The sequence below is a fragment of the Balaenoptera borealis genome (assembly GCF_965194805.1).
Source record: "Balaenoptera borealis genome assembly, chromosome: 11".
NCBI lineage: Eukaryota > Metazoa > Chordata > Mammalia > Artiodactyla > Balaenopteridae > Balaenoptera > Balaenoptera borealis.
The window spans coordinates 73,585,722-73,602,177 of NC_138868.1; the positions used below are offsets into that span (position 1 = coordinate 73,585,722).

General features: G+C 35.7%; 1 protein-coding gene across 5 annotated transcripts in view; it reads left to right on the forward strand.

The window, feature by feature from the left end:
- Positions 1-16,456, forward strand: part of CEP57 (centrosomal protein 57) — a 42,626-nt gene that overhangs the window by 2,583 nt on the left and 23,587 nt on the right. For 4 of the 5 annotated variants that reach the window (XM_082339967.1, XM_082339966.1, XM_082339964.1 and 1 more), the window contains one exon: positions 9,822-9,978. In XM_082339967.1, coding sequence (XP_082196093.1) covers positions 9,822-9,978 — 157 coding nt within the window. Of the gene's footprint in view, positions 1-9,087; positions 9,184-9,821; positions 9,979-16,456 lie in introns of all 5 variants that reach the window. The other variant, XM_082339965.1, reaches the window with a different exon arrangement.

Genomic DNA, 16,456 nt, shown 5'->3' on the forward strand with positions numbered 1-16,456 from the left:
GATACTTTTGAATTGTTCTTGTAAGCATTCTTTCTCTGCAACAACAGCAAGAAGAGTAACAACTAGCAGCTAACATTTATTGAAAGATTGCTGTGTATTAACCCACTAGTGGAGAACCTCAGGAAAATAAGTATGTATGATCAGGCATAATGATAATGAAAGTACAGGCAGCCTAGTGTTGAAACAGAATATCTTTCCTGTTTTTGTTTTAAATTTTCCCCGGTAACCGTGGTCAACACTCTTAGGTCACTTTGGACTTAATTAATAAGCTAATCTCCTAATTGGTCTCCCTGGCTTTTTTGCCAGGCCTATTGACAAACCTGCTCTGTATTTCTCTTAAAAGTGATTTATGAATGTATCATAGATTTCATAACATTAAATATATGAAGGATTTATTTTTGAGAATAATAAAATGAATACCTTCATGCCCCTTAGTGCATCTTCCTGCTTCTCTTTTACTCTCTTACACACACACACACACACACACATTTTGAGATTATAATGATATATAATACTAGTATAGTACTATCTGGCAGGCATTTTAAATACTTTTTATATATTAACTCATTTAATCCTCATAATAATCTTACGAGGTTGGCATTAGTATTTCCATTTTTGAATGAGCAAAATGAGGGACAAAGAGGTTAAGTCAAGGTTACACAACTAGTAAATGGCAGAGCCTCTTTTATATTTCTGTATAGTATAGTATCTTGATGGGCTTTGGGGTTTTTAGGGTTTGTTCATTTGTTTGCCCGCTATTGTAAACAGTCCTGTTGTGATCATCTCTATGTGTTTCACATGTGCAAAATTTTCTCTAGCATGGCAGTTCTCAAAGAGTGGTCTGAAGACCTTTGGGGGTCTACAGTGTCCTTCCTTATCCAGCCACTTTGTGGGAGACCAGATTCTTCATGTACATCAACCAAAACAGAGCATGCAGAAGCAAATAAAATCTAGCAGCCTTCTTTAAGCCAAGAGTTAAAGAGATTTGCAAAAAATGTAAAACAGTGCCACTCTTTTCACTAAATTTTTTGGATGATATAGTTATTTTTCATTCAAAAATTATATTTATGATAACATCATGGGTTTAATATTTTTAAATTAGTAAATATCTTTAAATTTTCTCTTTTAATTTTTCATGTGATAAGTATCAATTGATATAACCCACATAAGCAAAAGCTTTTTGGGGTCTTCAGTAATTTTTAAAAGTGTAAGGGCATCCTGAGACCAAAAAGTTTGAGGAGCAGCGATTTTTGAAACGCAGGTTTGGGCTGTGGGTTACAACTCAGTAATGGGTTGTAGTGTATGTTTAGAAACTTAGGACTGACTTTTTTTTTTTTTTGAGGAGAGAGAGAAAATAGTTCAGTGAAATGCTGGGTCATAGAGTGTGTGCATCTTTGGCTTTAATGCTGAATTGTTTCCCAAAGTGATTGTACCAGTTTACATTCCCATCAACAGTCCCCTTTAATCTATATCCTCTTTAACCGGTGGTGTTGTGTCAATTTTTTTTTTTTTTGCTGAGAGACGAGTGTGAAGTGGTGTCCTCTTCTTATTCTTATTTGTGTTCTCTGATCATTGGTGAAGATACACTTTTTTTTTTCATAATTTTACTAGTCTTTTGTGGGTTTTGTTCTTGTTCTGTGAAATGCCTCTTAGTACCTTTTGCCTGTTTTCAATTGGTTTGTCTTTTTTTTTTTTTTTTTTTTTTACTGATTTATAGTCATTCTTTATGTATTCTGGATGTTAATCAACTATTAGGAGTCTTCTAACGCTCTTTGGCTTGTCTTTTTATGATATGTTTTGATTAGCAAGAGTTCTTTATTTTAATGTAAAATTTATTCTTTCTTTTATGATTATTGCTTTTCGGCTAAATTCTTCCTTATAGCCAAGGCCTTAATGATATTCTTCTGTATTTTTCTCTACAGATTTTAAAGTTGGGGCCTATTGTCTTTTATTTGCTTGAAATTAATTTGTGTGCTTAAGAGGTAGGGATGTTTTATTTATGATATGCATTTCAGCATTACTTGTTTAAACTCGTCCTTTCCCCAGTGGTTTACAATTCCAGCTGTCAGTATATTAATTTCCATATGTGTATGGACGTGTTACTGGGCTCTTTGTTCCACTGTTGTATTTTTCTATACTCACTGTCTTAATGATTTCCTTTTTTTTTTTTTGGTCTGAGAGGCCAACTATCTTCCTTGTTCCTCAGAAGAAATGGTAGCTATTCTTGGTCCTCTGCTGTTCTTCAGTAGAAATTCTAGAATCTGGTATTGGAATTTTGATTGAAATTGAATTGAATTTCTAGTTCATTTTGGGAATAACTGATGTTTTTTGTATATTGAGCTGTCTGAACATGTTATTCCAGTTTTTTGGAGTAACATTTATTTGAACATTTTTCATTAAAGTTTTATAGTTTCAGGTCTTGTATATTTATTAAATTTATTTCTAGTTACTTTATTTTTAATATGTTTTCATAAGTTGCATTTTCTAACTAGTACATAGAATTATTATTGATTATTGCATATTAATTTTACTCAGCAACTTTCCTAAACTCCAGTTCTAATAATTGAGGTTTCTTGGTATTTTCTCTTGAGACAGTCATAATCAGTGAAGTTTGGATTCTTCCTTTACAGTTTTAACATCTGTTATTTCTTTTCATTATCTTAATGTGCAGGCTAGGAAATAACAGCACAACATTGACTAGAAGTTGTCTTGTAGATAATCTCTGCCTTGTTCCCAAATTTAAAGGGGATGTTTTAAATTTTGCACCATTAAATATGTTGCCATTTATTTGGTAAATTTTTTAACTACCATAAGAAAAAAGTTATTTAATAATGACTAGATATTAAATTTTATTGACTACTCTTTTGCATTTGTTGCTCATATGGATTTTCACTTTAATGGGATGGATTGCATCAAAAGATGTTCTAATGTTCAGACAGTTTTAGATTCCTGGAATAACCCCGCCTTGGTCATACTGCTTTATGTTTTCTATGTATTTGTGTATGGTCTGCTAAATGGTATTTAAATTTTTATGTACCTGATTTTTATTTCTTCCAGCTGTGTTGCACATAACATTTGAAAAGAAGGCAAGTAATAATACATTTTTTATCATCCTTCACACTTAACACAGTGTCATACACAGAGATGTTTAATAAATATTTGAGGGGACTTCCCTGGTGGTCCAGTGGTAAAGAATCTGCCTTCCAATGCAGGGGACACGGGTTTGATCCCTGGTTGGGGAACTAAGATCCCACATGCCGTGGGGCAGCTGAGGCCACGCGCCACAACTACTGAGCTCACGTGCCTCAAGGAAAGAGCCTGCGTGCCGCAAACTGTGGAGCCCACACACCCTGGAGCCCGTGCACCAAACTAGAGAGAGAAAAAGAAAACCCGCACGCCACAGCTAGAGAGAAGCCCAGGCACCACAGTGAAGAGCGCGCATACCTCAATCAATCAATCAATAGTCTTTTTAAAATATAAATAAATAAATAAATAATAAATAAATACTTGAGTTATAAGTGTTCCTAAGTAGGATGTTTGCCCTAACAACTAAAGCTACCAGGAAAGAAAGTGGTCAGGTTAAACGTTTTGCCTTTAATCCTGAAAGTTTTTCCTAGAATCATATCATTTTAGTCGGAAAAATATTTGGAAAGAGGACTGGATTAGGAGCTGGACTTGGGCTCCTTAGTAGCTGTGAAACCTGAAGCAAATGGTTTATGTTTTCTTAGCCTCTTTTTTCACCTACAAAATGGGGACAGTAATATTTGCTATGCTTGCTTCATAGGGTTCTTGTGATAATTAAAAGAGAATATGAGTGTGCTTAGAGAAAACAGTGTGCTAACAAATCTAAGATACCATGTTCATTGTTCTGAAAATAAATCCAAGTATATTTTCCTGAACTATAAAGTGGAGATACTTTCTTACTTGTCAGGAATGTTGTGAAGATCACCCCAGATAATGAAAGTGTAGGTTGTAAAGTGCAAGATGAGTTTGAGGTTTATGGGTTGTTTTTAGTATTAATATGAGAGAAGATAGCATAAACGGCATGCTTAAAGGATCCTTTGCCCTTCCATAGTTCTCAGGTACCATGATTGGATGCATATGGCATTGAAGACAGAAAATAATTCTCTTGAAATCTTCCAGAATTCCAGATGACTTGTTATTTTTAGAAAGGGCTGTTTGCAAGGTTAGCTCTTCATTGGCATCTGTGAACTTGAGTGGTAAACAGTTTCCTACACAGATCTAGAACTTTAACCTAAATCAGGAAAGAGTGGCTTATTGTGCTTAAACTGTTTATGCAAACAGTGTTGAACACCTCTTTTCCTTCTGGGAGTCAGGAGTATAACCAGCCTCAAATAAAAACCTTGGCCACTGAGTCTGAAGAGCTTCCTTCGTAGACGCCACTTGACACAGCTGTCACTATTAGTTGCTCAAGGAATTAAGCACATCCTGTATGACTCTATCTGGAGAGGAATTTTCAAAGCTTGCGCCTGATCTCTTGTAGCTTTTCCCTTTTCTGATTTTGCTTTGTATCCTTTTGTGGTAAGAAATCATAGCCGTAAGTATAACTCTGTGCTGAGTTTTGTCAGTTCTTCAAGCAAATCATTGAACCCGGGGCTGGTCTTGGGGACCCCTGACTCTAATGGTGACAATATTTGGAACCTTCCCAACATTCAAGTTCCAAAATACCAGCCAAGAACTAACCTTGCAGGCAGACCTCGAGTCTGCTATGTTAACTCTTTCTACACAGCCTCCCTATGACATTTGTGCTATTATTTGGTACAAAAGAAGCCAAAAGCTTTTGTCTTCTAAGAGATTATAGTAACTTTATTGAATAGGATTATTCAGTTTTATAAGCATTATGCCGTTTTCCTGTTTTGTAAAATATTTATATAATTAATTCGTTCAACAGATTTATTAAACATATTTATTGAGTGTCTTTTTGGAACTTAAACCCATAATGGGGTGACTCTATTTTTCCAACATGCAATTTTTCTATGCCAACTGGGTGTCCTACAATTCAATTCTGACACTACCTGGAGATAGTGCAAACACCACAGGTTAAGACACTAGGTCCCACAAGACTGCCCCCATTTCAGTTGCCACCTGCAAGTCCCAGATGTCCCCAGGGAACCTGTACTTCTGCCCAGCCAACTGTAGATTAAGTTCTGACTCTTCCCCTGTCACGTTCAATAATTTGCTACAGTGACTCACAGAACTCAGGAAAACACTACACTTATAATTAAAACCTTTTTTAAACTTTTTCTTATAAAGAATACAACTCCAGAACCACCAAATGGAAGAGACACACAGGGTAAGATGTAAAGGGACTTCCATGACCAATCTGGACACTCCTGGGACCTCACTGAACAAAGAGTTTTTTAGGGAGGTTTCATTATGTGGGTAGGATTGAGTAAATCATTAGCCGTTGGTGAGTGAACTCAATCTCTAGCCCCTCTTCCTTCTCTTGAGGGCAGGGGATGGGACTGAAATTTCTAACCCTCTAATCGCCTGGTAGGTTTTTCTGGCTATCTGCCCTCATCCTAAGCTATCCACGGCCCCCACTATTACCATAACAAAGACACTCCTATCACTTAAAAATTCTGAGAGTTTTTAAACCTCTTTCAGGGACAAAAACTAAATATATTTTTAATTTTTCCACAGGGCATAGAGATGATAAATATATCAGGTAGAAATAGTGTTTCTTAAAAGGGTAAGGAGATACAGTGACAAAAGGTGCTACTTTAGATAGGGTAGTCAGGGAAAACCTCACTGACAGACTTTTTAGTAGATAACTGAGTAGTGGGAGGAAGGGAGCTTTCCAGGCAGACTAAATGTAGCAAATGAAAACTGTACTGTGCATTTTAGAAATCCCAAAGTTGGTCAGTATGGCTGGAAAATATGGGGGTGGGGTGGGCTGGGATAGGTGGTGTGGAGAGAGACTGGTAAGGGATGAGGTCAGGGTTAGCCTGGGGTCAGTTAATGTGGGGTCATGGTAAGAATTTTGGATTTTATTCTGGGATGGAAAGCCATTGGAAGGTTTTGATTAGGGGCATTACTTGAATTATTTTCTTAAAGAATCATAGCACCTACTATTTGGAGAACAGACTGGGGGGACCTTGACAAAAGTGGTTAGGAGGCTATTATGGTAGTCCAGACGAAAAGATCACAGTGGTGTCAAGCAGGGAATTAGTAGTGGAAGTGATGAGAAGTTGAAGACTTTCTGAATATATGGTAAAGACAGAGACCCAACCAGATATACTGAAAGATTGGATGTGAGATGTGTATGAAAAATGACTCGTGCAAGGGTTTCGGCCTGAGCAGCTGGGTAGGTGGTGGTGCCAATTATTGTGGTATGCAATACCATTTGAGGAGTTGGTTTGGGAAATAGATTCAAGAATTTGGTTATAGACATGTTAAGTTTGGGGTCCTCATATTGACATCCAAGTGGAGACAGCAAGTAGGAAGGTTGATTTGAATATAGAGTTTCAAGAGGGAGAGCTATATATTCCATATTTAAACTTGAAAGTTATCAGCAGATAGAGGCTTTTTGAAAGCCCTGAGAGTGGATGAGATCATCAGAGGTATCCATGTAGATGAAGACAAGAGGAGGAAGGACTAAGCTTTAGGGAAGCTCCAGCATTTAGAAAGAGGAAGGAGAGAGAGCCCAGGAGATTCTGAGGGAGACGCCTGGGTGTTAGAAGGAAAATCCGATTGTGGTGTTCCATCCACTGAAGGAAGTATTGGAATGAAGTGATCTGCTGTATCACATGCTTCTGGGAGGTCACTGAGTTCAGCACTGTAAAAGTCACTGGTGAACTTGAAGAGCTGTTTCTCTGAATTGGTGAGGATTGAAGTCTGGAGGGGATCAATAGGGAAGGTGATTAAGAAGTGGCAGCAATTACAAACAAGTATTTTGAGGGACTTTGTTATAAAAGCTGAGAAATGAGACAGGAGCTGAAGAGGAGTCCTAAAGTTCAGAAAAGTCTGTCTCTCCTTCCTTCCTCCCCTCCCTCCACTTTCTCTGTTCCCTTCCTCCCTCCCTCTTTCTCTCCCTTTCTTTCCTTCCCTCCCTTCCTTTCCTTACAAATGGCAGTGTGCAAGGTCTAGTAGGGAGGGAGAAATAGATGGCATCTGGAGGGATACCATGTCCTTTAGAAAGGATAACCAAGACTTTGAGTAGGTAAGTGGAGATAGGTCCATTATACAAAGCTCATTCCCTGTGTTACGTGTGTGAGAACAGATGCAAGTAGGTTTGTGGATTCTCTTTTAAAAGCTAGTTAATTTTTTGGTTAATCACATAGAATGTGATTATCCTGATTCTACTGGAGGTCAGGTTGGTGTGACAACTCACTATTTTCTTATTATCTTTAGTTGTTTACCTAGTACTTTATCATCTTAACCATTTTTAAATGTACAGTTCAGTGGTATTAAACATATTCACATTGTTATGAAACAGATCTCCAGAACTTTTTCATCTTGCAAAACGGAAACTCTGTATCTATTAAACAACTCCCCTTTGCAACCTTCCCCCAGCCCCTAGTAACCACCATATTTCTACTTTGTTGCTATGAATTTAACTACTTTACCTCATGTAAGTGGAATCATAAAATATTTGTCTTTTTGTGACAGGCTTATTTCACTAAGCATAATATCCTCAAGGTTCATCCATTATGTAGCACGTGATGGGATTTCCCTCCTTTTTAAGGCTGAATAATATCGTATGTAGGTACCACATTTTATCCTCTACAATTTTTAATAGACACTATGTGTACGTAATTGAGTTATCAGTTTCTTATTTCTTGGTTTAATTTTATTTCAAAATAGTTCTTGTAAATAATTTTTATAAAGCCATTTTGTTTTCTTTCCTTTTGCTTTGGGTTGATTTATGTATTCTTCCTATTCTTTGCTTCAGACTTCTGGCAGCAAATGAGGACATTGATCCAAAACATTCATAGTTAACAATGACTTTCATTGCTTAAACCCTGACATTCAAAATGAGGTGACTGACTTAGAAAATGGAATGTATTTAGAATTACTATTCAAAAAAAAAGTCTCATTATAACTTGCGTTTTTATATTAAGACTTTTCTTAATTTGTCAACTGACCCAAGCAGTATTTTGATGATGTATATGTAACAAATTTTGTTGAAAGACAAATATTGAACTGTTCATTTTACAAGAGCTAGCAGGCAATGAATTTAGCAAAGATGGTTTGTTCTCATTTCTTGATTGGGTGTTTTGTTTTTGTTTTGTTTTGGGTTTTGGTAAATTATTTATGCATAATCTTTCTGTTAGTATTTGTACAGTGTTTGGTAATACTAATACAATTCATTTTGAAAATCATAAGTGAATTTGCTCATGGTTTGTGTTCATAGATATGTTAAATGCTTCCTAACCATTGTTCTTTGAACGGTAGTTGTTAAATGATAGGATTCTAGTAGGTTGTATGGAGACATGAGGTTCTCTGTGAAGAACAATATTTAAAGTTAAGCTATGTGATTGATTATGCATGGTGTTTTGCAAGAGCTTTGGCAGTATTATATATTTTAAGAATTGAAGAACACCCTATTTTCTAGCCACCTCCAAAACTTGATGTCCGTTTGCCCAAAAGCTGAAAAAATGCCAACTATTAGTCCTTGTTGCATGTGAACACACGTTTCACAGTAGAGTAGCATGGATTTAAGTACTGCTTTTGAGACTTAACCTCCTACCCTTTCCAAGCTCTTTGCCCTCTCTTTTAGTTTTCACAGCCATAGTGTATGTTTTGTATTTGCTTTCTTAAATCAACTGGAAAATTGCATGGTTTTTAACATGGAAATATAGTCTTCAATTTTTAATAAGATATAGATACAATATGGTTTTTGATGGCCTTTTATTCCAGGAGGCAGTTTACTGTATTGTAAATATTCATTGTTCCTTTTTACTTTTCTGGACACAGATTATTCTGGTACTTTATGGTCATAGTTCCCCAAAGGTAAGAGTTGAGAACCTAGTTTACTGTGGCTATTTGAATAAGAAAAATGGATGTCTGAGAGTTTTGAGCAGCTAGCAGTCATATCTTCCACCTGAGCTTTTCCCACTCTAGGTCTTTCTACCAAAAGGAAGTCATCTACAAAAAGCAAAACAGTTAGCATCCCCTGCACTGAAAATTATCATGTGGAATGTAATCCCAAATTGAACGGTATGACAAATGCAGAATGGTATATGTGTGGAAATAAAGTTTTATATTTATGTGTTTGATGAGCTTTAATGTTTTCTAATGGCTTCTCCCTTTTTTCCCCCTAACTAAATGTAAAATTTTTGAGACAAGGAATATGCCTTATTTTCTTTCTATATACCCCAGAGTTTTGGACTTTTGATAGATACTCAGGAATTGTGTAGTTGATTGGGGAAAGATTAATTTAGTCATTTTCTAGCAGTTTCTGATACTGCAAAAAGATAATATTTACTTTTCTGAATATATATCTTACAGTACATATTTTTAAAATAAACTATATTAATAAATTAAACTAATTTATTTTATAATAAACTAAACTATACTCACAATATTCATTGTGAGTACCATATTTAAGTATCTCTGCAGCATTTGTATTCAAGTTGTGTGAACATTATTTTCTTTTTATAGTATTTGGCATATGGCTACATTTAGACATATGAAACGCTTTAAAAGTTTTATTATTTTCAAGTAATGATTGAATTCTGTTGTGTTTGGTCGATGGACTTTAGTTTCTGTCTCCATCAGTGGAACATATGTATATATACATATGCTATTTGTGGTTTAAAATTTTGAAAGGTAATTTCTGTATTTTTATTTTTCAGAACATCTTAGCAGAACCATCAAAGTCTAATGGAAGTATGGTTCACGATTCCTCATCTCCATATGTAATATATCCACCTGATAAGCCTTTCCTTAATAGTGATCTGCGACGTTCCCCAAATAAGCCTACATTTGCCTATCCAGAAAGCAACAGCAGAGGTAATAGAGCCTAACAAAATGGAGGTTTCTTTTGTGTGTTTACTCACTGCTTAAAAACTCTTAATTGTGTCTTCCATTTATTGCAAAATTAAAGGAGGAGAGTATACTTCCCCTTTCCTGTTTTTAACCTCCTCAAAATACAATGCCTTTCTTTTGTTCCTTGATTATTAGACATCATCATCCACCTGATCATCAAGACTATGTTACTTTGAGTCATCTAGGACTGCTCTGTCATTTCCAGCATCACTCAGGAACCAAGACTTGTATTTTGCTTCTGAAATATCCCCAAAACTTACAGGTTTTTCTGTCTCTTCATTCTCATTGGTTTGGTTCAGGCTCTCATCATCTATTGCATAGATAATTGTAATACACTTTTAACCAATTTCCCTGCCCTTGGTCTCCCTCTCATCCCCAGTTAACAGCATTGCTGCCATTTGCTGTCACTCATCATCTCTCCCACTGTAAAGAAAAGTTTCAGCACCTCTCCATGGCTTAAATAATGAAGTCTTAGATTTTTTCTAACTTAGGCTCTACCTGCTTTACCAGCTTCATCCCTAGCCACTCTTCCATTCTTCCTTACCCACACATCCTTTGCTTTGGCTGCTTTGGAATATAGTTGTTCCTGAAACTTGCCATCTGTATTAGTTTTCTTGCTGCCTTAGCAAATTACTACAAACTTAGCAGTCTTAAATAACCAAAATGTATTACCTGACAGTTTCTGTAGGACTAGCAGGGTACTCTATTTAGGCTGCTGAAATCACAGTGTTGACTGGACTGTGTTCCCTACTGGAAAGTCTAGGGAAGAACCTCTTGCTAGGTCATTCAGATTCTTGGCCAGATTCAGTTCCTTGTGGGTGTAGAACTGAGGTTCCATCGTCTTGCCGACCTTCAGTCAGCACCAGTCTTTGCTCCTAGAATCTGTCTGCGTTCTCATGCTTTTCTTATGGTCCCCTACAGGAATGGTGGGTCATGTCTCATGCTTCAAATTTCTCTGACTTCTCCCACTGCTTCTTTCTAATTTCAGCCAGAGAAAATTGTCAGCTTTTAAGGGTTCATGTATTTTAGTTAGATTGAGCCCAGTCACATAATCAGATATAATTTCCCTATCTGTAAGGTCCCTAGCTTTAATTACATCTCCCAAAGTCCTTTTTACCGTGTAATAGGTACTCAGGGATTCTAGGATTAGGACATAGGCATCTTTGAGTGTCTGTTTTGCCTACCACACCAGCCATGGTGAAAATTATACTCTTTTCTCTAAAGCCTGGATTGTATATTATTTCTTCATAGAAGTCTTCTTCTCTACCAGCTTCCTCAACACATACCTCTCTCTGCTGTCTTCAGATGTCTCTTCTGAACTCTCTTGGTCCTTTGGTCATACCTCATAGCCTTTACTTTTTTGTCTGGGGCGAGGGGTGGTGGTTTCTGTGTCTATCCATCCTATAGTGAAAGTAGGTATCATTGGATTGATACCAGGAACACTGTAAAAGTATAATGGATCATAATGATTATCTTGGGGCATTGCTACACAGTTCATAACACCATGTTCTGAAGGAATAAAAGAAGCTTATTTACTGTCTTCCCCATTATTTTTTCTCGTTTACTTTCTTCTTCCTCTCCTTTTTTCTGCCCTTTCTCTCTCATTTTCCTGAAAACCACTAATTACTCACAGGCAGAATTTAGCTTTATTGCTAACACTAGGTTAAACACTTGCTAACCTTTGCTCTGTGAATAAATCTGCCTCATTTAATTTTTCTTATTCATGGATTCTTTAGTAATTTGCTTTTCTTTGAACTTGAAAAAAAAGTTTCTTTAGATTGACGTAAAGATCAAAACTAGATGAAATATCATGATAGGATTAGTATCTAATTCTTAGACCTTATGTTCCTGCTAGAACTCTTGCATGTTTTTGTGTGTGCTTACTTTTTTAAAAGAAATTATTACTAAAATTTAACTGATTTTCGCTCCACTGTGGGCTTCAGTTATTTGTGTTTTGCTTTTTTAACCTATGTTTTTTGAAAGTTACACAACTTTTGTTACTTTTCTAAATTGCCAGTCTTTAGCTGCTGTATTCTGATGAGTAGCACTTTATCAATTGTTTTATTAACCACTAAATTAATTAGTATTTTCTTTATCATCATCTTTGAGATACAGTATCTTATGAATAAGATGTTTTTAGTTAGTAAATTGAGTATCACCTATTGAAATTCTTAAAAGACACTTAAAAGAAATTCTTAAAGGCCTCGGGTTAAATTTGTTTCAGCAAACACTTTTAATGCCCCATTACAGACTAGGATTTTCATTGGTAACTATACTTAGATATTGTTACCTACCTAGTATTTTATTATACAGCCAGTACACAGTTTACAAACCAGTGTTATTCTGAGATTGATTTTTAAGATATTTGCAGTGCATTTCCCAATTGAAACAAAAGGGTTCCTAAACTAATTTACAAACAGCTGTTTAACCCATATGTGGCTAAAATATAACACTTCTTTTATCTAGAAAATCATTAGTAAATATAATTGCCACAGTACTGATTAAACACAACTTTAAAAAAAATGAAAGGAATGAAATGCAGTAACATTTCAGACATAGCAAATATATTTCATTTCATCCTCTCAGGAAAACTGTATAAGGTAGGTATATTCAAAATTAACTGATGAAGAAACATCTCAAAGATGATTATTTTAACATATGCAGTATCAAAACCATTTTCTCTTCCCACTTTTTCCCTGATTTGTTCAGTGAACCCTCAAATATTTACTGAATGAATGAAGGCTTATTTTGAATAGATACTTGCTATGATAAACTTTTTCTTTTATACTTAGTAAATGTTTCTTTCTCAGTAATACTTTAGGGGGAAAAACTTGTTATTTTTTAGTTTAGTTATGGTTTAACATTTTCATTGATAAATTACCATTTCACTTCACTATCTGAAAATCACTTTGAAAATATAATTTGACTAATGCCATGGAAAGAAAGAAACTGTGCTTCCTGTAATTCTCATATTAATTTTGAACTTTAGTGAGAAAAGAAATGAACAAGAACTTTGAAATTATTACTGACATCAAAAAATGTACTAATGTTTTTAGGGAGTCCTTTAAAAAAATGGTAACATCACTCCAAAGATTTTCAGTATAACCCATAGCTCATTTCACTTGTTCAGTACATTTCAAATGATAGTAATGTGAAGAATGGCTTGGATGTTTGAAGCAAGGTAAGTAGCTACAAGGTAGTTCTACTAGGCCAATGCTTTCCAACCTTTCACATACCATAGTACATATGGACAATAAAATGATAATATATATACAGCACACTGAGATAAACTGGTGGGGTTGGTGGCAACTAATCTGGGGTCTTTTACTGTCCCAAGCTACTCTTGATCCCCCTAAGAGCTGAGAGAAAAAACATCTTGGCGTATCTATTACAAATTTGTGTTGGAACACTCAGTGTTATTGGGACCAGTGTTATAGTCAAGTTATAGCTATGGTGTTAGGTATTGGTAACAATTTACTGCCCATCTGTTCTTCTGAAGCATTGGTTCTCAATTTTTTTTGGTCCAGGAAACCCATTATATGTGTACATAAGTATTTCAATGAAGAATATTTTTCCAAATTTAAAAAACATACTATAAAGAGTAGCATTGTTTTATTTTACACTGTAAATCTCTTATTTCTGGCTTAATAGAAGACAGCTTAACTCTCATATCTACTTTTGCATTCCACTTGTGATGATAAATTGTTCTGATTGAAGTATGTGGGAAAGAAAATCTGGCCTTACACAGATACGCAGTTGGAAAACGAGTAAATTTTAATAGCCTTTCCAACAGTTTGTGGCTATTCTTCTTTGACACTACATCACAACTTGGCAAATACAGTTTCTTAAAATTAAGCTGCAGTGTGGATTATGGAAACATTACTGAGTTTTTCATACTCTGGGACCTCAGGACCACCTACGTGGTTGCATATTAACTAGAAGGATTTAAGATTCAGAAGCAGTTGTAATTACACCTGTGGTTTATTACAGTGGAATCTGGAGAAATCCAGATTCAGGCTTCCAAAGTCTTTTCTTGTGATCACATAAAACACACTTCTTCCTCCAGCAATAAACTGCATAACTAGGTTCAGAGACAAGGGCTTTTATTTGGAGTTGGTCACACAGACACTTTGTGCCTGCTCAGCCAGTCAAGATATTCAACATAAAACATATTGTTTACACAATCTAGGCAGACTTCTGCAGCAGGATTCAGTGCCCTAGTCATACAAAACAACCTTATCAGTTAGTAACATAGAGAACATTCCCAAAGCCAATTCCCAGAAGTTAGTCAAGGTTCAAGCCTGTAAACCTTTTTTTTTTTTTTTTTTGAGTGCTATTCCACTGAAATTCATTGGTTTGTTTTGAACTTTGAATGGCTCTTTTACCCATGCATGACTTGTTAATTGTATTGACTTATACACACTTGTAAAATTTGACATTTCTTTATACAATATCAAAAAAATTACATTTGTTAATATCACTCAATCTCAATAGAAGAAAATCTTTATATTGGGAAACTATAAAACTCACAGAACAGAAAGCTTTTTTTTATTTAGAATTTTAACTTTCACTTGAATTTTATCATTGGCAGCAATTACTGTCAGCTCTTTGAAGGCCCATGTCATTTGAGAAATTCAGGACAAGCTCATTAGGAAAATGACTAAATACCTTAAGTCTGAATAGTTGTAGTCTAACAAAAAGTTCTTTCAAATAAAAAGGGTGTTCCTTTGAAGGAAATGGTTTTTGTTCATTTCACAAGTCAAACATTTGTGCATCAAGACCATTGTCCTTTGTTACGTACTTTACAGATGTGTCCTTCCCATTTTGTCACACAGGATTAAGTAGATGTGTACTCAAGGCTAGAGATTTAATGATTTTTACTGCTTCATCGAGGACAAGTGGCTTTGTTTTTTCTTACTGGGAGTGTGTGGCTGTGACGAATACGATGCCAAAATTATTGTTTAGTGCCAGTGCTTTGATTTGTGCTAAAATTAGCAGTTCTACCCAACATTGCTCTTGCATCATCTTTGCAAATGTCAACACAGTGAAAAGAGTAAATAAAATCTTAGTAGTGTAATGAAAATAGTGTTGATCTCACAGACCCCGGTGATGAGCCCCACCTCCCCATGGGGCCATGCCCCATGCTTTGAGAACCAACACAGTAAAGACTCTGAGTACATACAGAGTCATGTTTTGTTTATGTAAATATTTTTCACCAGCTGTGGGAAGAGTAGATAGTAGCTTCTCTTCCCAGAAACTAGACAATAGCTCCTTGAAAGCAAGGACTATCTTAATTATTTTTATGTTCTCTTCTTCATCTTGCAGAGTGCCTTACACATCATATGTGCTCTATGAATGTTGAACTGAAATTTAGGTCAGAAATTAGTCTAAACTGAAGCAATGCCAGTTGGGATAGAGAACAGGAGACTGATTAAGGAGAGATTTATGCATATTTTGGTGGACAGTGAAGAAGAAGTCCAAGATTTCTATTGTGGAGAACGGTAGTGTGATTAGGACAAATTACAGGAAAGCTAGAACATTTCAAGGAAAGATAATATAATTTTGGCTATATCAAATTTGAGATGCCTATGAGTTAGGTGGAGATGAAATAGTAAACAAATGAAGATAAAAGTGAAGTGTAAAAGAGAACTCTGCACTAATGAACTCAGGCATGAACAGGGATACGGTGGTAAATGAAGCTATATGTGTGTGTAGGGGTTTCTCTGGAAAGAAAGTAGAGGGGAAAGGGTTTTGGAAAATAGCACTGTTTAAATAGTGAGCTAAAATTAGTGGGAATAGTCAGAAGGGTAGAGAACTACCAAGACAGAAAAATACTAGGGAAATTGAAGATGTGTACTAGTGATTTGGGTCCCCCCATGTCCCCACCCTAATCTGCAGCAAACTTGTGCTGATAAATTAGTGATAGAAATATTCCAGAAAACAGGTAGACCCCACTTTGTTGTTAATGAGATGATACTGAGGTCTGCTAGGCTTAATGTACCCCAAATTCTGAATGACTGACAAGCTGGATTGAGAAGAGGAGGAAGTCTTTCATTCTTTTCGTGCTCTAGATGTTACTAGAAAGTTTTCAAACTTTGCACATTAGAATCACCTGAGGATCTTCTTGGACTCATGCCTTTCATTCCAAATATTCTGTGGTGGTTTTTGCTTGTTTGTTTGGGGGTTTTGGGGTTTTTTGTTTTTGTTTGTATGGGGTATGTTCTGGGCATTAGGATTTTTTAAAGCTCACCAAGTAGTACAGAAAATACAGTGAAGGTGGGGAATCACTGATTGTCTTAGGGAAGGAATGAATTATAAATTACTAAGATGAGGTTTAATTTTGTTAGGTAAAGAGTTAGAAAGAGATTGCTGCCGTGTCTTCTAATTGATATTTTAAATTAATAATCATGGAGACTTTCCTAGATATGTTTATTGAAACATC